General features: G+C 39.0%; 1 protein-coding gene and 1 long non-coding RNA gene across 5 annotated transcripts; one reads left to right on the top strand and one right to left on the bottom strand.

Annotated features, from left to right (window-relative positions):
- Window positions 1–375: 375 nt before the first annotated feature.
- Window positions 376–18739, bottom strand: LOC140476187 (uncharacterized). 2 transcript variants are annotated; one of them, XR_011960428.1, is made up of 3 exons: window positions 18593–18739; window positions 15892–16080; window positions 376–1079 (listed from the first exon to the last, which is right to left on the bottom strand). It is a non-coding gene; the product is annotated as an uncharacterized lncRNA (long non-coding RNA). The 2 variants fall into 2 exon arrangements; XR_011960427.1 differs by lacking the exon at window positions 18593–18739 and adding an exon at window positions 17058–17162.
- On the top strand, window positions 17354–22311 carry LOC140476186 (homeobox protein SIX6). 3 transcript variants are annotated; one of them, XR_011960425.1, is made up of 3 exons: window positions 17354–17925; window positions 18707–19188; window positions 22290–22311. XR_011960425.1 is itself a non-coding variant. In XM_072568375.1 (2 exons), the coding sequence occupies exons 1-2, from the start codon at window positions 17354–17356 to the stop codon at window positions 18885–18887; spliced, it is 753 nt and encodes a 250-aa protein (XP_072424476.1). In that variant the 3' UTR covers window positions 18888–20061. The 3 variants fall into 3 exon arrangements, 1 of the variants encoding a protein (XP_072424476.1); XR_011960426.1 differs by lacking the exon at window positions 22290–22311 and adding an exon at window positions 19400–19956; XM_072568375.1 differs by lacking the exon at window positions 22290–22311 and having other exon boundaries at window positions 18707–20061.
- The last annotated feature ends 1823 nt before the right edge of the window (window positions 22312–24134 follow it).

The following is a 24134-nucleotide window of genomic DNA, read 5'->3' as shown; positions in this document are numbered from 1 at the left end:
CAGTGTGTACTACCCACTATATGCACTGCAGAAATTCACCAAAGATCTTTAGACAGCTCATTCCAAGTGCACGATCATTTACATTTAGACAGACAAGGGCAGTAGATACAGAGGTACACTAACACCTGCAAGTTATCCACGTGCTTTCACGGTTGTTTGGTCAAAATTCTGAATTTTCCTCCCTAAGGACATTGTGGATCTGACTACAGCACAAGGATTGCAGTGCTATGAGAAGGCAGTTCACCACTACTTCTCAGGGGCAACTAGAGACAGGCAATAAATGCTGGCAGGCCAGCCAGTGATGTCCTCGCCCCACAAATGAATTAAAAGAAGTTCCGCAATGCACAAAATGAAAATGAAAACTTTAATCACATGCAGTCTTAGGGGATGCCAGGAGCCTCTTAAACACAGAAACATAAAAATAAAAACATAGACGCATATTAATGATAATATTGGCTCCTTGCCGTCAAAACACATACTAAACAACAATGACTCAAATTAATTAACAGAAAGAATGTTGTGCCTTAATTTGGTGCATTCATCACAAAATCTACATGTTGGCCAAAAATTGAAGCAATTGGTGCCTTACTTTGGCAGCTGGTGGGAAGATTGTGGAGGGATAAAACACACATAAGGTTCAACATGAAATATTTGGTTTGTAATCTAATCTCCTCCAGAAGAGCTACAGCCAACATGACTATCACAATATTTTGAATACTTCACAACCAACATATTGCCTCTTGGGCAGAATTGGCAAACTCCACCCATTCGTATGCTGATTGCACCCTGATGAATGCTTGAGGACCAATTTCACACATTACTTTTGTGTATGAGTTTGGATGTTGATTTTGCTGGTTTAAGGCTTAAAGCCATTGGCACCTTTTCAAGTCAACAATGTTTTTCCTTTTCGTAAGCTGTGTATCCACTGATGCATACTTCAAAAAATTCCTTCAGGTAGATACATGTCACTAGTGGTACTTGAGATGAAAGAGTGAATGACAGAAGATGCTCTGAAGAACTGACAGGGCTATTATGCAGAGAGGTCAACATTTATATTTCCTCCATGTTTTCCATTACATCTAAATGAGAAAAAAGAGAGTGTTAAAATTATTGTCCATTTTCTGGCAAGCATGTTACTTTCAGAATCACTGCCATCTTGAACTTTTAAACTGCAGGAAGTCTAAATTCTGCAACAAGTGTAAATTTCAACCACATAAAGGAAAACCTTGCTTCACCATTTTTCCACTTGAAATTTTACTTGAGCAGAGACTCTTAAAAAAATGTTCTCTAATGGCAATTTCAGAAGAAGATTAATTACTGTAACTAATAATATAATTTTGTTTCAAGGCCTTTAGAAATAATCATTATGGTCTTTTTGGGTGAAATTGTGAATTTATGCTGGCCAAAGTATGGGAGTTTTGTTTTGTAGTTCTCCAACTTATACCGCCAAAACTAAATTCATTTCAAGTAGGTCAACTTAAACTGACAAGAGAAGTGACCATCTTGACCACCCACGGTAATAATGTGGAGAAGCAGTTATGAACTTGCTATGGAATCCACCCAGACTTTCATCCCAGTGACTTCAATGGAATGATAATCAGGCAGGTTCTACAATGAGTAGGCAATACATCCATATAATTAATGAAGAATCTAGATTGAAAAATTATCCTAGGATCCCCTAGGTATAATTTGGGCTGCTGTATCCAATTGTAGTCCCCAAATTTGGCAATGAGTATTTAAATCCTAAAGCAGGTGGAGAGAAACGTAGCCAAAAAGAATCCCAGTCTTCAAACCAATGCTATCAAGATATAATCTGAGAATTGATGGCTATTTTCATTTTGAAATGTTGGTTAGCAGAGATTTGTTTCATGTTTTGGAAATAATTAAGGGAATAGAGTCATACATGGAAGCAGATTCTTCCAACCAACTCGCCCATAACAAAAAGGTATCCTAAACTGAACGAGTCTCATTTGCCTCCATTTGGCCCTTATCCCTCAAGCCTTTGCCTGTTAATGTATCTGTCCAAATGTCTTTGATTAAGTTGCTTGGAAGGGAGAAGTGATAAAAGTCTGAGGGTATATAAGCAAAATGTTTGGTAACATACAAACGTAGAAACAAAGAGCAGAAGAAGGCTTTTTGTCTCCTCAGGTCTGCTCTGTCATTTATTAAAATAATTGCTCATATGATCATAATGTCAAATCCGCATTCCTGACTACCCGAGTAGACATTCACTCCTAGCTTACTGGCAATCTATTCAGCTCTGCTTTAAAAATATTCAAAGGCTGCCTTTTCAGCAAGAAAGTTCTAAGGACTTATAAACCTTGTGAGAATTTTGTTTACATCATCTCTGTTTTAAATACTGACCCCTAATTCTGTATTCTCCCAAAAGGGAAAACATCCTCACCATATCAACCCTGTCAAGACTCATCAAGAACTCACATATTTCAATCAAGTTGCCTCTTGCACTTCTAATTTCTAACAGATTCAAGCCTAGCCTGTGTAGCCTTTCTTCATAAGACAACCTGAGTGTGGTGTTGGAAAAGCGCAACCGGTCAGTCAGCATCCAAAGAACAGGAGAATCGACATTTCAAGCATAAGCCCTTCATCATTCCTGATGAAGGTCTTATGTTAGGAATCTTGATTCTCCTGCTCCTCACTTATGCCTGACTGGCTGTGTTTTTCCAGCACCACACTCTTCGATTCTGATCTCCAGCATCTGCAGTCCTCACATTCTCCTGATAAGACAACCCACCCAATTTCAGGCATTTGGTTGGTAAATCTATGAACTTCTTTTAACACATTTACACTCATCTTTAAGTAAAGTGACCATGACTGTCCACAGAACTCCAGATGTGGTCTTGCCACTAGATTGTATAACAGAATCATAACTGCCTTAATTTTGTATTCAGTTCCAATCACAATAAATGTTTACATTCTATTAGCATCCATAATTACCTGCTGTGCCTGCACACAAGATCTTTGCAATTCATATACTAGCACAAATTGATCCCTCTTCATCTCAGAGCTCTGCAAACTCTCACCATTTACATAATATACTTTTATTTTGTCTGCAAAAATTGTCTTTACACTTTCCACATTATACTAATTTGCCAGAACTTGCTCTGTCACTTAATTGTTCAATATCTTTTCAATATCTTATGTCCTCTTCACAAGTTGCTTTCCTACTATTGGTATTATCAACAAATTTGGCAATCATACCTTCTATCCCTTTACCTAAGTCATTTATGGAAATTTTAAAGAGCTGAGGTCCCAAAGCGGACTGTTCTGGCATAATACTCATAATAACATTACATCCTGCCAACCTGAAAATTATCCATTGATGTCTACATTCTGCTTCCTGTTAATATGCTTTATACAATATCCTCTACAATGATGTAAGAGATGTAATCCATATGTAATTTGGTATTTATCTTAGAGTTTGGGTTTTGAACTTGTGGCATGTGGATTTTGGTCTGTGTGTATGAAAGGATTTAATTGCTAATTGTTAATCTTTCTAGTGCCATAATTTTAAAGCAGTATGTCTCAAAGAGGATCTGGCCTGATGGCCCACCTGGAATGATGTGAAAAAGATGCATGCTAAAGGGAAGATGAGGTAACCACAGCTGACAAAGGAAGTCAGAGACAGCATAAAAGCAAAAGAGAATGCATATAATGCAGTGAAGGGCAGTGGGGAGCCAGAGGATTGGGAAGCCTTCAAAGACTAACAGAAGACAACAAAAAAAGGAGGGAGAAGATTAAATATGAGGCAAGCCAGTAATAAGATTACAAGGGTTTACAAGGCTAAAAGAGAGGCAAAAGTGGACATTGGGCAGGTGGAAAATGACACTGGAATAATAATGGGGAATGAAGAAATGGCTGAGGAAATGAATAAAGTGATTTGCATCATCTTCATGGTGGCAGACACAAGCAATATCCCAAAAGTTCAAGAGAGTCATGGGGCAGCAGTAAGTATAGTGACCATCACTAAGGAGAAGGTGCTAGGAAAACTGAAAGGTCCGAAGGTGGGTAAATCACATGGACCAGAAGGACTTCACCCCAGAGTTCTGAAGGATGAAGAGATAGTGGATGTGGTAGTGATTTCAGGAATCACTGGAGTCAGGGATAGTCCCAGAGGACTGGAAAAGGCTAATGTAACCGTTCTGTTTAAGAAGGGAGTAAAGCAAAGGTGGGAATTACAGGTTGATTAGCCTGACCTCAGTCGTTGGTAAGATTTTGGAGTCCATTGTGAAGGATGAGATTTCTGAATACTCAGAAGTGAATGGTAAAATAGGACTAAGTCAGCATGGTCATGCCTGACAAATCTCTTCGAATTGTTTGAAGAAGTAACAAGCAGGTTAGACCAAGGAGAGCCAATGGATGTTATCTGGACTTCCAGAAGACCTTTGACAAGGTGCTGCACAGGACTCTGCTGAGTAAGATAAGGGCCCATGATGTTAGAGGCAAGATACTAGCATGGCTGTCGGGCAGAAAGCAGAGAGTGGGGATAAAAGGCTCCTTCTAAAGATGGCAGCCGGTGACTAGTGGTATTCTGCAAGGGTCAGTGTTGGGGCCACAACTTTTAATTTTAAACATTAATGATCTAGTTGAAGAAACTGAGGGTGTTCTGGCTAAGTTTGCAGATGATACAAAGAAAGGTGAAGGGACAGGTAGTATTGAGGAGGCTGGGAGGCTGCAGAAGGATTTAGACAGGTTAGGAGAGTGGGCAAAGAAATGACAGATGGAATACAATTGGTAGTTAGGAAAGCAAATACAATGTCGGCATTTATTTCAAGAGCACTAGAATATAAAAGCAGGGATGTACTTCTGAGGCTTTATAAACTCTGGTCAAGCAATAGTTAGAGTATTGTGAGCAATTTTGGGTTCCACACCTAAGGAAAGATGTACTGGCCCTAACACAGATCCACAGGTGTTCATGAGAATGATCCCAGGAATGAAAAGCTTAACGTATGAGGAACATTTGAGGACTCTAGAGCTTAGAAGGAGGAGAGGTTATCTAATTGAAACTTACAGAATACTAAACGGTCTTGACAGAATGGACATTGGGAAGATGTTTCTTGGCTGGAGGGTCTGCGACCTGAGGGTACAGCCTTACAGAAAAGGGAAGATCATTTAGAATGGAGATAAGGCGAAACTTTTCCGCCAGAGAGTGGTGAATCTATGAAATTCATTGCCACAGAAGGCAATGGTCATTGAGTATATTTAAGGCAAATAGATAGGTTCTTGCTTGTCAAGAGAATCAAGGGTTATGGGGAGAAAGCCTGAGAATGGGGTTAAGAAACTTATCAGCTATGATTGAATGGTAGAGCATACTTGATGGACCGAATGGCCTAATTCCTGCTCCTATGTCTTATGGTCTTATGGTCTAAGTTCCCTAGCATTCATACTTTTCTCAAAAGTAAATACCAACAAGAAATATTCATTTGGGATCTCATCCTGTGGTCCACATGTAGATGACCTTATTGAACTTTAAGAGGCCCTGTTCTCTCTCTTGTGACTCTTTTGTGCTTCATGTACTTATCGAATCTCTTTGCTTCTTTACCTTATCTGCCAATGCCCTCTTTTGTCCCCCTTCAGCCCTCCTGATTTCTCTCTTAAGTGTATTTTGATGCCCTCTAGACTCCTCAAGGAATTAATTTCATTCCAGCTGCTTTTACATGTCAAATGCCTCCTTCTTTTACAAGGTGAAAGCCTCAATAACTCTAGTGATCCAAGGTTGCCTACTCTTTCCAGCCTTATCCTTTACTCTAAAAGAAACATGATGGCCCTGAACCCTCATTGACTCACTTTTGAAAGCCTCACACTTGTCAACTGTCCCTTTCCTGCAAACATCTTCCCCCAATTAAGTTTTGAAAATTCCTGTATAAGACCACTAAAATTGGCTTGCCCAGTTTAGAACTTTCAACTTGTGGACCAGATCTATCCTTTTCCATAGCTATTTTAAAACTAATGAAATTACAGTCCCAGAGTGCTCACCCATTAACACTTTCATCACTCGCCCTACCTTATTTCCCAAGAAGAGGTCAAGTTTGCCACTTTTTTAGTAGGGCCATCGACATACTTCATGAGAAATTCTTTCTGAATGCACATAACAAATTTCTCTCCTTCTAAGCCCTTAACAATATGGTAGTCCCAGTCAATGTTAGCAAAGCTAAAATCTCTTACTATTACAACCCTATTATTCTTGCAGATATCTGTGATCTCATTCCATATTTGCTTCTCAATCTGCTAACTCTTGGGGGGGCCTACTGTACAATGCTTTCAAAGTATTCTCCCCCTCTTTATTTCTCAGTTCTATCCATATAGACTCAATGAATGAACCCTCAAAAATGTTTTCTCTCAGTACTGCTGCGATGTTCTCCCTACTCAAAAATGTAACTCCCCCTCCTCTCTTATCTCCACTTCTATCCTTCCTATCGCATATGTGCCCTGGACCATTGAGCTGCCAGTCCTGTCTATCCCTCAGCCATCCTTCTCTAATAGCTGTAATATCCCAGTCCCACGTACCCATCTATGCCCTGCATTCATTTGCCTGACCTGTCAGGCCTCTTGCATTGAAATAAATACAGTTTAACCCAGACTTCTCTTGCTTCCTACATGCTCTTACTTGCCCTTTCTAGTACCGAGATTACCAACTATTTACCTTGCTCTCATTAACTTCTGTACTGTCCTCAACTGTCTGTTTTGTCTCTCTATTGCTTTGGATCTCACCCCACTGCCAGACTAGTTTAAACCTTCCCGAGTGGCTCTGGCAAATTTTCCTCCAAGGATATTGATCCCCTTCCAGTCCAGGTGCAACCCATCTCTCTTGTACAGGTCATCTCTGTCCCAGAAGAGAAACCAAAGATACAAAACTCTGAATCCCTGCCCCGTGCACCAGCTTCAAGCCCATGCATTCAAATCCTCCTATTTCTACTCTCAGTAATACGTGGAACTAGAAGTAGTCCAGAAATTACTGTCCTTGAGATCCTGCATTTAACCTTCTCCCTAACTCCCTATAATCACTCTTCAGGACCACATCCCTTTTCTTACCGATGTCGTTGGTACCAACATGTACAATGATCTTTGGCTGCTCACCCTCGCCCTTAACAATTTCATGCAACCGCTCAGAGATGTCCTGACCCTGCCACTAGGAAAGCAACACACCATCCTGGAGTCTCAATTGCAAACAGAAATGCCTGTCTGTCCCCCAACTGACAATTGCCCTACTACTAATACTCACTTGGAATTTGCCCAACCTTGATCTACAGTAGAACCAGTTGTGGTGGAACGGGCCTGGCTGCTGTTGTTGTACTCCTCAGTGAGGCTTATACCCCCAGCATTATTCAAAATGGTATACCTGTTAGAGAGGGAACTAGCCACAGGAGACTTCTGCATGACTTGCCTATTTCTCCTATGTCATCCATCTACCTGATTGAATCTGCAGTATGACTACATCACTGTAACTAGTGTCTATCACACTCTGTGCCCCCTGTATGCTCCTCAGTGTGCCCAAATGCCTCTCCAACCAAAAAGGGCAATCTGTGAGGAGCTACAGCTGGTCACATTTTCTGCAGGCATAGTCGGAAGGGACACTAGACTGCTCCCTGATCTCCCACATCTGGCAGGAGGAGGACACTACTGCATGACATGCTATCTCTACCCCTTTACACAAAAATCAGAATCTTATCTTGCTCTTACCTCCTTGCTGATTGTCCTCCTCACCAAAACCCAATATTTATCAAAGCCCACACTTAAACCCACACACTGAGGAGCATACAGGGGGCACAGAGTGTGATAGACACTAGTTACAGTGGCGTGGTCGTTCTGCAGATTCAATCAAGTATGACCGCCAGGAGAAATAGGCAAGTCACATTTGTTAAGTGTGTACAAGAAAATTTTCTGATTCAATATGTGGATGTACCTACTAGAGAAGATGCAAAATTTGACCTACTCTTGGGACATAAGGCAGGGCAGGTGCCTGAGGAATCAATGGGGGAGCACTTTGGGGCCAGTGACCATAATTCTATACATTTTAAAATAGTCATGGAAAGGATAGACTGGATCTAAAAGTTGAAGTTCTAAATTGGAGGAAGGCTAATTTTGATGGTATTAGGCAAGAACTTTCAAAAGCTGATTGGGGGCAGATGTTCGCAAGAAAAAGGACGGCAGGAAAATGGGAAGCCTTCAGAAATGAGATAACGAGAAGACAGAGAAAGTATATTCCTGTTAGGGTGAAACAAAAGGCTGGTAGGTATAGGGAATGCTGGATTGAGGGTTTGGTTAAGAAAAAGAAGGAAGCATATATCAGGTATAGACAAGATAGATCAAATGAATCCTTAGAAGAGTATAAAGGTAATAGGAATATACTAAACAAGGAAATCAGGAGGGCAAAAAGGCGACATGAGATAGCTTTTGCAATTAGAATTAAGGAGAATCCAAAGATTTTTTACAAATACATTAAGAACAAAAGGGTAACTAGGGAGAGAATAGGGCCTCTCAAAGATCAGCAAAGTGGCCTTTGTGTGGAGCTGCCTGGGGTGGGGGAGATACTAAACGAGTATTTTACATCAGTGTTTACTGTGAAAAAGGACATGGAAGATATAGATTGTAGGGTAATAGATAGTGACATCTTGAAAAATGTCATCTTACAGAGGCGGAAGTGCTGAATGTCTTCAAACGCATAAAAGTGGATAAATCCCCAGGAACTGATTGGGTGTATCCTTGCAACCTGTGGGAAGCTAGGGAAGTGATTCCTGGGCCCCTTGAGGTGCTGGAAAACTGGAGGTTGGCTAATGCGGTGCCACTGTTAAGAAGGGTAGTAAAGACAAGCCAGGACACTATAGACCAGTGAGTCTGACATCAGTGGTGGGCAACTTGTTGGAGGGAATCCTGAGGGACAGGATGTACATGTATTTGGAAAGGCATGGACTGATTAGGGATAGTCAACATGGCTTTGTGCATGGGAAATCATGTCTCACTAACTTGGTTGAGTTTTTTTGAAGAACAAAGAGGATTGATGAGGACAGAGTGTGGATGTGATCTATATGGACTTCAGTAAGGCATTCGACAAGATTTCCCATGGGAAACTGGTTAGCAAGGTTAGATCTCATGGAATACGTGGAGAACTAGCTATTTGGATACAGAACTGTCTCAAAGGTAGAAGACAGAGGGTGGTGGTGAAGGGTTTTTTTTCAGACAGGAGGCCTGTGACAAGTGGAGTGACATAGGATTGGTGCTAGGTCCACTACTTTTTGTCATTTATATAAATGATTTGGATGTGAATATAAGAGGTATAGTTAGTAAGTTTGCAGATGACACCAAAATTGAAGGTGTAGTGGATAGCAAAGAAGGTTATCTCAGATTGCAACAGGTTCTTGATCAGATGGGCCAATGAGCTGAAAAGTGGCAGATGGAATTTAATTTAGATAAATGCGAGGTGCTGCATTTTTGAAAAGCAAGTCTTAGCAGGACATATACACTTAATGGTAAGGTCCTAAGGAGTGATGCTGAACAAAGAGAGCTTGGAGTGCAGGTTCATAGCTCCCAGGAAGTGGATTCGCAGATAGATAGGAGAGTGAAGAAGGCGTTTGGTATGCTTTCCTTTATTGGTCAGAGTATGGAGTACAGGAGTGGGAGGTCATGTTGCAGCTGTACAGGACATTGGTTAGGCCACTTTTGGAATATTGCATGCAATTCTGGTCTCCTTCCTATCGGAAGGATGTTGTGAAACTTGAAAGGGCTCAGAAAAGATTCACAAGGACTTTGCCAGGGTTGGAGGATTTGAGCTATAGAGGGAAGCTGAGCAGGCTGGGGCTGGTTTCCCTGGACCATTGAAGGCTGTGAGGTGACCTTATAGAGGTTTATACAATCATGAGGGGCATGGATGGGATAAATATACAAAGTATTTTCCCTAGGATCGGGGAATCCAGAACTAGAGGGCATAGGTTTAGGGTGAGAGGGGAAAGATAAAAGGGGCAACTTTTTCATGCAGAGGCTGGTACGTGCATGGAATGAGCTGCCAGAGGAAGTGATGGAAGCTAGTACGATTGCAACATTTAAAAGGCATTTGGGTGGGTATATGAATAGGAAGGGTTTGGAGGGGTATGGGTCGGGTGCTGGCAGGTGGGACTAGATTGGGTTAGGATATCTGGTCGGCATGGATAAGTGGGAGTGAAGGGTCTATTTTCATGCTGTTCACCTCCATGACTCTAAACCTCTAGCAGCACTTCAACCACAAAGCAGCCCTTCTCAACATGGCCACTCTACTCTTGCTTGCCTCCTTTTTATTTGTTCCTGGGCAGTTGCAGGTGACTGAGTCAAGTCTTTCCAGAATCCTTCTATCTTGTGTGTGATATAGGCTGCTGCTACATCGCCAATAGTGGGGGTAATGAATGTTTGGGGCTCTAATGCCAGTCAAACTGGCTACTTTGTCCTGAAAGGTTCTGAGTTTTGTGCGTATTACTGGAGCTGCACTTATCCAGAAGCATGTTCCATCACACTCCTGACTTGAGCCTAATTGATAATTAACAGATTTTGGGCAGTCAGGATGGTTGCAGTTTCCCTAGCTTCTGATCTGCTTTTGTAGCCACAGTATTTATATGGATATTTCAGATCAGTTTCTGGTCAATTCAATGGTCCTCAACAGGATTTGATAGTTTATTATAACCTACAAGGGAAATATTCATTTAAACATGGCAATCTTTCCTGCTGCTTTGGTCACTATTATGTAAACACCAACCAATAAACCAACTTTTGTGCATCTGTGTTTTTTAACTGCAAAGCTAACAGAATCACAGATGTTACAACACAGCAGCAGTTCTCCAATGTAGTTGTGAATTTAGAACGTGGTCTGCCATCATTATCAAGAGCGCAAATCAGCCTTACTGAGGCAGTGATTTGTTTTTTAGAATTAATTTCATGTTTGTGTCAATCGCGTGCAAATGCCAGTAACACAGAGTAAATGCAAACACGATGTGGAGGTGCTGGTGTTAGACTGGGGTAGACAAAGTTAAAAATCACACGGCACCAGTCCAAATGTAACGCTTTCATATGGGATCCGCACTTCACAGTATTGCACTTCCCAATTTATTTTCCTACATTTGCAATTGAATGCTAGATGTAGAGGAAAGCATATGTAAAACAAAATGAGTTAAATGGTACCGAAAGAAGACATGCAAACCGGAGGAGGAGAATGCTGATTGGTCATTTTTTTTTAAAAATTGATAAAATGTTAATTATGAAAGTAATGTTTTCTAAAGACATTAAACCAGCCCTTAAGCATGCTTAACAGAGACAGAATGTATTGTTACAAAACCAAATGAAAACTATGTCTAGAATCTTAGCAGTTTAAGTACTATGTTTATTGAGCGGGATTAGGCGCTAATAGATCTTTGCCTTCCTTGGACTTAACTCATCAGCAATAAATCAGAAGCAAAAAAAAAACAGAAGTTGCTGGAAAACCTCAGTAGGTCTGGCAGCATCTGTGCAGAGAAATCAAAGTTAACGTTTCGAGTCGGTGTCCCTTAGAAGCAATAAATCAACTGTGAAGCAATGTGTCATATAACACGGTAAAAAAATCATATGACACATATTAGTCTTCTACCGTCAACTAACTGACCAAAAACGAAGATTATTCTGAGCACTAATATAACAGATTGCGGTTACACAAACAACAAGTATGTAATGAACATCTCAAAAATAGATTGGGCATTTTACTAAAAGTATTGTTTCGCTTCTAAGTCTTTTCTGTTCGGTGTGATAATTGAAACTTTTTTTGTTTTACCCAAAATAAGGGTGACTGCAAGACAGAAAGAAAGGAGCTGAGTTACAGGGTCAATATTAGCAGTAACAGGAATTATGATCCGTCAATTCGGTGTGGTGTCCATGCCGATTATGGGCATAAAGAATATGAACAACACAGTATGGACATTACAACCGTGCTCACAAGAAAAAAAAATAGTATTGCGTACAATTTACAAATGCCATGTTTGATTTTGGGCTTTACTATGTGTTTTTCACGGTTTGCTTACTATTTAGGATGCACAATACTCAAATAAAATGACCCCAAAGAAAGCGCCACGTAATGGCAGCGAATACTGTACACAACCAACTTGGTATTTTGCATTAAATACAGGTTGGTGCATATGCTAAAAAAACCTAATAAAAATCATGATGAATGCGACATTTAATACTTAAACGTGTGCATAAGATAACAGTAATCATGTAAAATTAGGGGCCAAAGCAATAGCGTACGTTTTAAAGCGCGTTCAAACAACCAGAGAATGAATTAATAACAGCTCTGTAGTTACTTGGTAGTCAGTTAATAACCCGAAGTATTTTCACAGACCGTCAGTACGATTGTACAAACTTCTTTCTATTGATAGAATCAGAAGATATTTTACTGTTGAATTCCCCAGTGAAGCCCGTTTTTATTAGTCATAGAGCTGCAGTAAACGCCTATGGGTAGATTGCAAGGTTTGCATCTGCTCGAGAATAGTGGCGATCTTCCATCCACAAAGAAGAGGGAGCAAATTAAAAGGTGATGGGGGGGGGGGGTGGGGGGGGTAGTTGATGCGTTTGCTACTACATTCGTGGCTGAATGGAGACTATGCTGAAATCGCTGAAATCAATTTTGGTCTTATAGAATCATAGATTCTAAACAATATTTGTGCTTTACAGTATGACAGTCACCGTTAGCCGGAATAAAATTGGAAAAGTGTGTTGTATAGTGAGTAATACATAAATAGATGCCGTTTTGGATGACTAATACATATGGGAAGAGTAACTATGCAGGCGAAGAACTGCAAGAACTGCAGATATTTTGACATAGAGCTGTTAATCCTTTTTTATGTCAGACCTAACCAAAAAGTTTATGGAATAGAAGTTACTGATGGTCGAGAGTGGAGACACAAAATTTCTTGCAAACGTTCGTCACATATTGGTTAATAAGTTACGGATCACCTACGTTTTGCATACTTTTACATTAGCTGTTGGTTCAGCTGTGTCAAGCGATAAATTCAATTTTGGTTACGACCAGTAATAATGCTGTCACAAAAAAAGTTTGATTTTTAAATTAATTAATTTACATTAATTTGATTAACTTCAGGTTGAAATCGAGTTAAAAACAATTTTTAAGGAATGTGCTTTTTAATACATTCATATTTAAAGGAACATAGTCTAGAGCTTGTAGAAACAGGTAGGCAAAGGGTTCTGAGGAAATGTCATCGACCTGAAATTCTAATGAGTACTTTGAAGCCAATCTAATATTAATTACAGACCGAGTGGGTCAGTTAGCTCAGTTGGCTGGACAGCTGGTGAGTTGTGCTAATAGGGGGTTCAATTCTCGGACCGGCTGATGTTACCATTAAGGATTCTCTTTCTGAGCAACTCGTTTGGTGTGGTGACCCTACCAATCAACTTTCTCTAATGACATAGCAAACTATACGTGCTTTACCTTTATAGCTTTGGTAAAACGTGTGCATGTTTCTAATCAATAATTCTTACTGTAAGCAATCAAAGAGTTTAATGTCTGTGTCAAGAGCTGAGTTCGGTTTTAAAACACCTGGCTTTTAAAAGCTGGGATCGGTAAAAGTGACTAGAAATATGTTGCATTTTCGTAAAACCCAAACACAAATGCAAGTGTTTTGGTGATGTAAACCTATCGTCTTTAGGTCTGTCCTATATGTGATTTAAGAATGCGGTGCTGGAAAAGCACAGCAGGTCAGGCAGAATCCGAGGAGCAGGAGTATTGACATTTCGGGCATAAGCCCTTCCTGACGAAGGGTTTCTGCCCGATACGTCGACTTTCCTGCTCTTCGGATGCTGCCTGACCTGCTGTGCTTTTCCAGCACCACACTCTCGACTCTGATCTCCAGCATCTGCAGTCCTCACTTTCTCCAATATGTGATTCAAACTCAATACCAAAGTAGTTCACTAGCCAGTTACTGCCATCTAAAAATACCCAGTAAGGCATTCAGTTATGCCATCACCTTCTCAGGCCTACTCGGAACAGCTGGACGATAAATTATGCCATATTAGATATACAGTACCAATGAGGCCACATCCTAGAATGAGTGCAAAAAGAGAACCACTACTGTATATGTGTGATGCCGTTAGACAGAAATGTTACGGCCATTCCTCGAAAAGGCCTCCGCATTTTCCATTGTAATAAATACCTTACAGGACAGCAAGTAAAATTCTATATGAGATTACACAGATATGTTTACAAAACATGTATTCTTTATCAGCAAGGATGTATCAACTTTATTTAGGCAACCTTGAAAACTATCAAAAATAAATATACTTAAACCAGTGACGCGCAAACTATTACAATCTGTGCACGTTTCCACATACTGTAAATCCGTAGAGCATTCATCAGTGTTATATTTATTAATTAAAATATTACCATCAGGTTCTTATCCAGATTAAAGAAGATCTCCTTTTGGTGCTATGTTGTTGTTCTTGTTCCAAGTTTTGTTGCGTTGCCCCGTCATCCCAATACAATCAGCTACGTATAACCAATTTGAACATCCTTTCAACTACCTCATTGAAATGATATCCCCTTTTACAGATTAAATTTCATAAATGTACGGCGTACATAGTTGATGAAACCAAGTTGATGAAACTGTTAGGTTGTGTCTTCCAATTCGGTTGAGAAGACACATAACGCATAGCAGCCACACCTAGTATTTGTATAGCACGGAGTAAACGGAGTGAAATGTATTTCACGTGCATGTTAGCAGATGCAATAAATACTATTTTTGCGTCATATCATGAATTCGTACTGCCCATAAATAAATAATGTATTCAATAGCTTGTTCCCTGATTAATCCATATATTGCATGATACCAAATAGCCTGCATCTTTTATATTTTGTCTATGATGCGTAGATGAATAAATGGTTCTATGGTTTTCGGTAGCTAGATCTGTACGAGGTATTCGTTGCTGTTTCTTTAATAAAATTGTGGTGCCACATTAATACTGTTACGTGCCGAGCATGTATGTATGCATCTTTAAATAAGCCTCACTTTTTTCTAACTATTCGTACAGAAACATTGTTGAGCAATGGAGGTGAACCAAACTGCGCCAGTAAATTCAGTTCAGCAATTTGGACTGCTTTTTGTTGCTGCGTCGAAGTATTTAGGTTGGGATTTATGTTATTGCTACTGTTACATTGCTACAAGCTTTCTGGCGTAAACTGGCCCGCAATGCCACGTATAATAGCAGATTGTATTGATGCTTTCTGACAAGTTGGTGCAGAGAGCATTTTGTTTGCTTGGGTGATGCAGCATTGATTGTAAACATGTGGAAATAATGTAGACAATAAAAAGGCGTAGAATGCCGACTTTTTGCGCGTCGCAATCCAATATTATTAACAAATAAAAACACGAAAAAGTACGCATTATAAATTAATGCAGAAAGTCACAAATTTATGCCTAGCAATTCTACAAAAAAAACCCGTAAATGTGCTGCGTAAATATCACACTTGACACCTTAGTGGAAATGAAATATTTGATTTCACTTGCATTATTGAAGAACATCTCAGTAATCGACGCTGTTCGTACGAACCAGTATCGTTTCTGTACTTTAAAACATTTTCACGTTTCAAGAAACTGTGCTTACGTTGATCAACATAATCCTACCGAAATATTTTGGAGTCAAACTATTATGCAAACAAAATAGAGGAAATAAATATTTAGTACTATATCCGCGTTTCAAGTAGGAAGATATTCGCTTCCCACATGATAATGAAACGTGGAAGACCCGATTGTTAGTCGTTAGGGCCAGGTCAGTACCTCTAAAAGCCGCCATCCCGAACCCGAAATTGTCATATTACAACAGTGTATTTTCTTACGCTAAGCAGGTTGTGTTCTTTGTTCTAATTGGCTTTACCTTTGAAATAACTGATTGCTTGATACCATCCTTGCTACAGCCAGCTGCTATCAGACCTCGCGCTTGGCTTTCAACCATCACCGACTCGCAGTGGATTGTACCATAGTTTAATGTGCTGAACACATTTCCACAACCTCGGAAATCACTCAAAATGGCTTGAAAGGGTATCTTCAGTTCAGCTGTGTAGAACTGTGATAAAATATAAACACGAACCGTAAAAAGATGTCATTTCCAACCGCGCTGAACTTTCTTTTACATCCAAAAGGACATATTCCATACCAAATATTGGGACTTATGTTTTCGAACTGTAAATATTCATATAGAATTTTGTTTATAGGGATTTATAGCTCCATAATGTATGCTGTTTAATTCAAAAGTCGGTATATGCAGATAGTCAGTACTTAAAGACCGATTATTATTACCGATACTCTAATAATGGATACAGTTTAAATATATTCAGTCACTTAGAATAGATTTGATAGTCCAACGGTCCGAAATTGACATGTCGATGATATTTGTCAAGTAAATGCATCACTTTGCGTTTAACCGTTTAACTTTAAGCAGATACTACGTTTTATTTCTGAAATGCGGTCTTTGTTGTCATCATGATAAAATGTTATGATACAAAAGGTTATTTTATTTTGTTGGCCTTTAACTTCATGGAGAAGAGCCAGTGTAAGTTAGTCCATAATGCTTTGGGGGGCCTTCAGCTCATGCTTTGTAATTCCGCGTAACAAATTGACATAAAGTATATGTGGTACAGAATAGCCGTAAAGCGATTGGAGAACTGATTACAGCAACCCAGCATTTTACTCGTTTGGATATTGTTACACGTTGCACATTATTAGAAGTAGAATTAAATACAAATATACATGTTGAACCAAAGGCTTGAAAGAACCGAGTTTTGTCACATAAGTGAATATTGATCGAAATACTATTTACGTCTCACGTTAATCGATGTTTGAATCGTATCTCCGAAAGCAACAACATTGTGATCGACAAAGGGCTGATAAAATATCCATTTTCCCTGTGAACTTAATTATTTACCCACACCCGTCATTGAAAAAAATCTTCATGTTCTTTTAGATCGACCGAATATAGAAATGAAGATATGTTAGATTTTTCCAACAATAGTGAGGTTTCTTCGGAGGTGATAAAATTCTTACCCTTCCTTCTGGTTGATTGGCAAATTTGACAGTGATTGACAGGCAGCCATGGCAACCAGATACCGAATCTGCCAAGTCCAATAGAAAATCAGATGTGGGCTGAATGTTTTCCCCCTTTTTAACAGCATCTCACCATCGAAACCGCAAAGGATACAACCCTGGCACTTGGAGCACCAATTTCATACTTGGCATCTGGAAACCTTTCTAGAACACATCGTCTGCCGTACTTTGCTCGTTGGAGTTCGTTGTCTTGGTTTTGCATTGATCCAGCATTGTCTTTAAAAAATAGAGAATCAATGTTCCAGCTTCCAATTCTGAATTTTAGCCCTCAGCAGGTGGCGGGGGTATGTGAGACGTTGGAGGAGAGCGGAGACATTGAACGGCTTGGTCGATTCCTCTGGTCACTGCCAGTGGCCCCAGCAGCGTGTGAGGCACTCAACAAAAACGAGTCCGTCCTCAGAGCTAGGGCTATCGTGGCATTCCACACAGGTAACTTCCGAGAGCTATATCATATCCTGGAGAATCACAAGTTCACCAAGGAGTCACACGGCAAGTTGCAAGCCCTTTGGCTAGAAGCACACTACCAGGAGGCAGAGAAGCTAAGGGGCCGCCCGTTGGGTCCAGTGGACAAGTACAGAGTTCGAAAGAAGTTTCCCCTGCCCAGGACCATCTGGGACGGGGAACAAAAGACTCATTGCTTCAAGGAGAGAACAAGGCATTTGTTGAGAGAGTGGTATCTGCAGGACCCCTATCCAAATCCCAGCAAAAAACGAGAGTTAGCCCAAGCCACTGGACTTACACCTACACAAGTGGGTAACTGGTTTAAGAACCGAAGACAAAGGGACAGAGCAGCGGCAGCTAAAAACAGGTTTGCACTGAATGCAGCCCCTTCAAGTGCCTGTAAATAGCTGTTGGATAAATAATATTTGGGCAGACTATTTAGTCACCTTCAGTTGGCATAAATTAATTGGGGACCACTTATGACTAAAAATTGAAAATCCAAATAATTTTACGATGCAAATTTAGCAAAACATGACAATATGCTGCAGTTAGGTAATTTAAAATTCGTGTTTAAGGTATTAAGATAACTCGTCGAATCATATAGGTACACAAAACAACTGAATTGATTGACTAATCTTATCTGTGTCTGCCTAAAACTGCTTGTATTTCACAGTAAAGTCTGGACTCGTGTAAATCACATCAGACTGAAGGAAATACTTCAATCATTAGTCCTTGCAACTCGATTAAGCCAACCCTTCCAGATTGGCTCTTAGAAGCTCAATATATAGGGTGGATAAATGCTTAAATTTTCTTCGAGGTCTGTTAGGTCCAAAATCAATGTTACTAAATTTTAACGCAAATCTGTCTCTTCTTATCTTGACTTCAGCTATTTTCTACAATAATGCCTCAATTATGTTAGACCGAAAGAACACTGAATTGATTCGCCATATTTGGAAGCACAAGCAGTTGTAAAAATAGTCATAAAATATTTTGCTTTGTTGTTGACAAGGGTGCTCATCGCCCAGAGCAAATACCTTGAAGGCGATTTTCGGGTCTTTGATTAGCTGCCGATGTTGACGCGTGTTTCTGTGTCGATGCACATTTCACCTGGATTGTAATTCCTCGCTGTGTTTTCCTCACGAGAGCAGGCTGCAGCAGCAGATTCTGTCACAGGCGTCCGTGCGTTCGTTGAGCGAGGAAGACGCTGCTGTGGAACCACTGGTTGGCGCTTCAAGTCCCGCTGCCAGCTTGTGCAGCGTGTCGGAGAGGAGCAAAGCGGCCACCTCGGCTATCTCCATCACGTCGAGCGACAGTGACTGCGACATCTGAGGAGAGAACCCAGAGCCTGAGGGCGCCTCCAAATTCCAGCCCAATGAATCCAGTGAACCGCAGCGGAGGACCCCAGTCGCCAGGTCCTTGCATCCTCTTAGGAATGGTTTATTCTGCTTTCACGGCAGAAGACATGACGACCACGGTCGTTAAAATTAAAAAAAACTCGTGATGACCTTTATTTAAAGGATACATATAGAAAAGAAATTACCGAAGTGATGCCTCGATAACCATTTCTGCCAAGCTGCAAGATTTTGAGCACCTACCCTGTAACTTCGTGGGTATTTCATGTTGAAAGAAGGTGTTATATTTTTACTTTACTTTAAAGTTTATATATATATACATATATGTTTGTTTGTCTATTTAAAATAATTGTTTTGTTAGCTTTTTGCATTCTTTGTATGTTCATTTGTGCACAGACTATTTGTAGAGTATTGTTCATTGGTAGTGGTACACAGTTTGAAAGATAAATAAAATATTTAACAATTCAATTTTCTTTTCTGAATCTTCAGTTCATCTGTGTTTCCCTGGATAGAGTTTCATTGTGATTGCAAAGACTGTGGGGATGTTTGAAGTGAACATTTCAGTTGATCAAGGAGAAAATCAGATTTAACCTGAATCAGCTAAACTTGGAACGGATCTGTTAATCCGATACTGTTAAAACCAAGCTTCGTGCCACAGGCTCGCTAAATCTCATCGAGCTAAAATGGCTTCATGTTACACAATTTGACGTTGATCTTTCTGCTTGCGCCGTCTGATTTCATTTGCCTTTTTTGTTGTCTTCCGACTTAATGTGATTTCTTTTTTGCTGTAGAACACTTAAGAATGTGAACTATACAATATGTCCTGACCATATGCAGTTATGCTTATTCCGTGATATTAAGATGATAGGCAAACTGCTGTTGTCGTGCATGCTGTTGTCAGCTATGCATTACATTCTACATTATTTTTACGGCTATTATCCTTGTAGTTTATATTTACCATATAAAGTGAAAGACAAGTTGGAAATATTCGCCGCAGTGTTCTTTAACAATGTAAAATTTGCAGGCGTTTTCAAGCAGGCAGCATTATGTATTGCTGGATTTTGCGATGCAAATGTAAAGGAATTTTCGCAGAACAATAACCTTTACGACCTCAAACCTAAGCACACTAAGTGTCCGGGACAACATCTTTGTGCAGAATGGAACGAAGCCTTATTTTAATTCTACAAACAAACTTTGTTTTGTAGCCTTTTTGAATTGCAAGAGCAAGTTAACACTGGATTTAAATTGCTTTCATAATTCAGACGACAAAATTCTAAAACAGTTCTCAAGTGTTGACTCTAGTCAGCCAACGCTGAGAAATATCCAGGAATACCTCTTTGCATTTGTTGCATTGTAATTCATTTGAAACACTTCTTAGTGCGGAAAAAAACAAATTTAATGTTACAGCGCGTGGCGAAACTATTACTAATTAATTACTTTAGCGTTGCTTTGTGTGTGTAGCCTATTTAAATATGTAAAATGTCACGTAAGTGCGGTTTAAACACATCGTAACAATGCTATTTGGGAATTCTCTAAATGTAAAGGAATCTTCAATTATTAGTAGACGCATGTTGCTTCGTGCACACGAACAGGAATATTTTAATTCAACAAGTAATATAAACAAAAGTACACATCACGGTTTTGACTAATAAAAAATTGGCAATATTTACTAGATTAATTAGTATTAAGCACAATAATATCTATTGGATCCAACTAATTCCACAATTAATGCTATACATCCTATGATATCTAGTTTGAAATTTGCCATCACCTCATAGGCATAATTAAAATAAGTCAGAAATTTGTTAACCAATGTGTAGAAATCATTTATATTTATCTCCCGAAGAAACTTGCCATTTTGCTTCCTTGTTGTGTTCATACGTATACTGGTAAATTGCCTAGAAATGATCATAAATTGTGCAAAAACCACGCATTAAGAACACTAAACACGACTTCAAATCCAATGCCCTGCCTAAATGTCCCGATTTCTTTTAGTGTGTTGTAAATGTTAACACATAGCTATCAGCAATCGATCTATTTATCTGCATAAAATATAAGAATGCAGATGCAACATTTTGGGCTAAATTCTTGGTGGATTATTTTCATATCGAAGTGCAGGGCAGTTGGCAAGCTCAAGAATAATTTTTTAACTGCAGTTTTATTAGTTTGCCGAATCAAATAACTCAGGGACAGTAAAGAGTTATTGCTCCAATAGTCGTGTTGCGCCAACTGTATTTCTCCAGGCAAAGATCTAACCATATGGATAGTCACACACTTTTACACATAACTATTTTATATTTTAATAATCGGAAGGATTTAGACTTTGTAGGTTTTGGGATCTCAAATGTTTGCTTGTGTCGTAGTTCGTCAACGTATATATTAACGGTTTCATTAGCTTGCTGAGTCTCATGATTTATTTTCATAACTATTGATTTCGTTTTTGCAGCTTCATGCATAAATGCCGTTTCAAAGCAGTCGAAAGGGTACTTTAGAACATAACTTGTGGTCAGTAGTTACATTGACTGTGATTGTGGATGTCTATTTTAATTGTTTTTTTTCACACTTAATATTATACAAATCATCAGTATAATTGCTGCTCGCCTGTAGTTACTTCGCGAACTACATTTCGGCTCAAACCGAGCAGAGTACGACTTCACCCGGAAGAGATCTCTACTTGTAGAACAGTCAATATTGAGTATCCGTGTTACCTATTCAGTTTTGCGATAAATCGCCATGAATTTGGCCCCTTTTTTCCGAAAAACTCATAGATCACGTTTTCCCCAAATAGGCCAATGTTTCTCTTTTAAATCAATGTTCATTTTGAATTAATATTTGGATATTTATGACATCATTGAGAGCCAATGACTGTGGAGTATTTTGGACTGGTGTTATGAAATTAACTAGCATTTGATCTACTGGGTCGTGCCACTGACAGGGCGTTACAACCTTCATGAGTTTAGCAGAAATTCGAGGAGGAACTTTCACCCTCCTTTAGTATAACGGAAACGAAACGATGAAAAATGTATCGACTCAATAGGAAAATGCAATCCATTTAATTAATAATAACAAACAGAAACATGCAATTTATAGTCATGGAGCAGTTAATATGTTTACACTGCAGCACTGAATGAGGTTAGTTCAATATGCAGGGAATACATGTAACAATATTAAAACAGTTTTACAAAATTCCTGACATTGAATAATGGTATGAATTGTCTGCAAGATAATAAAGCTGTTTTAAAATAGAAGTCAATTTTTTTCAGTTACTCATCAGGCGTTATATATTTATATTTTAAAATCCCTGTTAAATAGTTGTGTGGTAAAATAGTATTCATTAAAACAAGTGTTTGTATAATCATTGTTATGTGTTTCATTGCAGCTGAGAAGTCTGTTCCACATTTTCTTGAGCGACTACATTTTCAGCGAATTTGTCAGGTTACATAAAGCAAGTAAACATTATAACCGTAGATGCAGAAATGGGTATTAAACTGCCTGAGCCTTCAACTGTCGAGCCATATGTAAATAAGAAGTAACGGCCAAACAAGTAACAAGCGACATGGGAGTGGGATTCTGGAGATAGTATTAATTACAAAAAAGGTAAATTCATCGCTTTATTCGCAGTTTTCAAGGCTTACGCCAATAACATGGAAGAGCAATATTACTTAAAAGCGCAATATTGCTTTCCCACTCTGTTCTCATCTTAAAGAGAAAGAAAACATTGTATTCTAAGGTGGTTAGGGGAGGAGATATGCAACAGCTTATTATCTTTTGTGTACGAGGCTAGGGAAATATTTGAAAAAATATTTCCGTTTCTATTCAAGCGTGAGGTGGACCTCAACAAGAATGAATGAAAAAATCTTCTAAGTAGTCAATAACATTGTCAAACTTCTCTGAGTAATAAACGCTAATGATGGGATCTTGAGTCCCTGAAGGACAAAGGGCGCTTTAAGCATTCTGTGATGTGCATTGGCTAACAAGGAGTTTACAAAAGATTTACCAGGCAACATTTTGAATCCGCAAGAGGTAAGCAAAGCAAATGACTGGGGTTCAGACAGCATTGAACTATATACAACAAGAGAGAAGGAAGAGAGAAAGGCAAGCGCGCGACTGAATGGGTGAGTGCATTTCTTGAAATGAAAATATTTTTGAGCTTAGTTTGTTATTTCAAAGCAACAGCATTCAGCTCCAATTTAAATGCGATGAATTTGCTCCTTTTTTTCGCCAACTTTGGATGATGTTACATGTTCGTTTTGATTCAGCCTGGGAACTGCTTGGCTGGTTTTGAGTCAATGAAATTGACCTGAATTGACAGGCGTTTTGTTTTGTTTTAGAAGTTACAAAAATTGGGTTTACGATGGACACAATTTAGTAACATCCTAATTGAAGTGTATTATATTAAAATGCTACTTTTCTTCTAATCTGTCTGAGCCACAACCGGATGTGTAAATTGCACTCACGAGCGATTTGTCAAAATCATTGTGGGTAAATGTTAAACACAATTTTAGTGCCTAGGTCTTCATTTTATCGGTAGTGATTCTGAATAAACTTACCCCCTTCTCGTTGCCCTTCACTGATACTACAGTTAAGCTCTTACAGCAAAAAAAGACAGGCCTTTTTAATTGCAACCATTACTAAGTATTGAAGTATTCGAGTTCAAACAACGAATTTAAAACTAAATGCAGTTTATCCTTTGCAGTTAATATAGCCCTATAATTACGATATATAGTATAATATTTTAGATTCAAAACTTTAGATTTGTTTGGGAAAATATTTAACTTTTTGACTGGAAGAATGTAATTAAAAAGAGTTGTGATTATCATACAGTTGAAAACTAAAGGATAAAACTGAAACTTATAGAAGTACTTATAAATTTATGTAAGTAACTCAATGATATGAATGATTAATGATATGAATAATTCAATAAATTAATTCAATGATAACTGAAATAAGCTCTAATTTCTTGCGGTATGCATTGTAAGAATACCTGAAGAATATAGGAAATGCTTGTGAGATATTACAAAGAACTGGAAGGTTTCCTGGTCCGTAACTCGATTGTGGCTTCAACCAATGTTTTGAATGTGTCTAATATGTTTTATCGCTAAGATCTTAAGTGCTACATTATTTCAAATGATTATCATTGCTTGAGGGAAGATGTTTATTTAGGATTTAGATGTATTGTGCAATTTATACAAACTGGCTGTCTATCCCTGCAGAGATCTGGGTC

Source organism: Chiloscyllium punctatum, chromosome 4, assembly GCF_047496795.1.
Source record: "Chiloscyllium punctatum isolate Juve2018m chromosome 4, sChiPun1.3, whole genome shotgun sequence".
In the NCBI taxonomy this organism is placed as follows: domain Eukaryota; kingdom Metazoa; phylum Chordata; class Chondrichthyes; order Orectolobiformes; family Hemiscylliidae; genus Chiloscyllium; species Chiloscyllium punctatum.
Note: the sequence above shows the minus strand (reverse complement) of the source record. Positions and strands in the feature narration are given on the sequence as shown.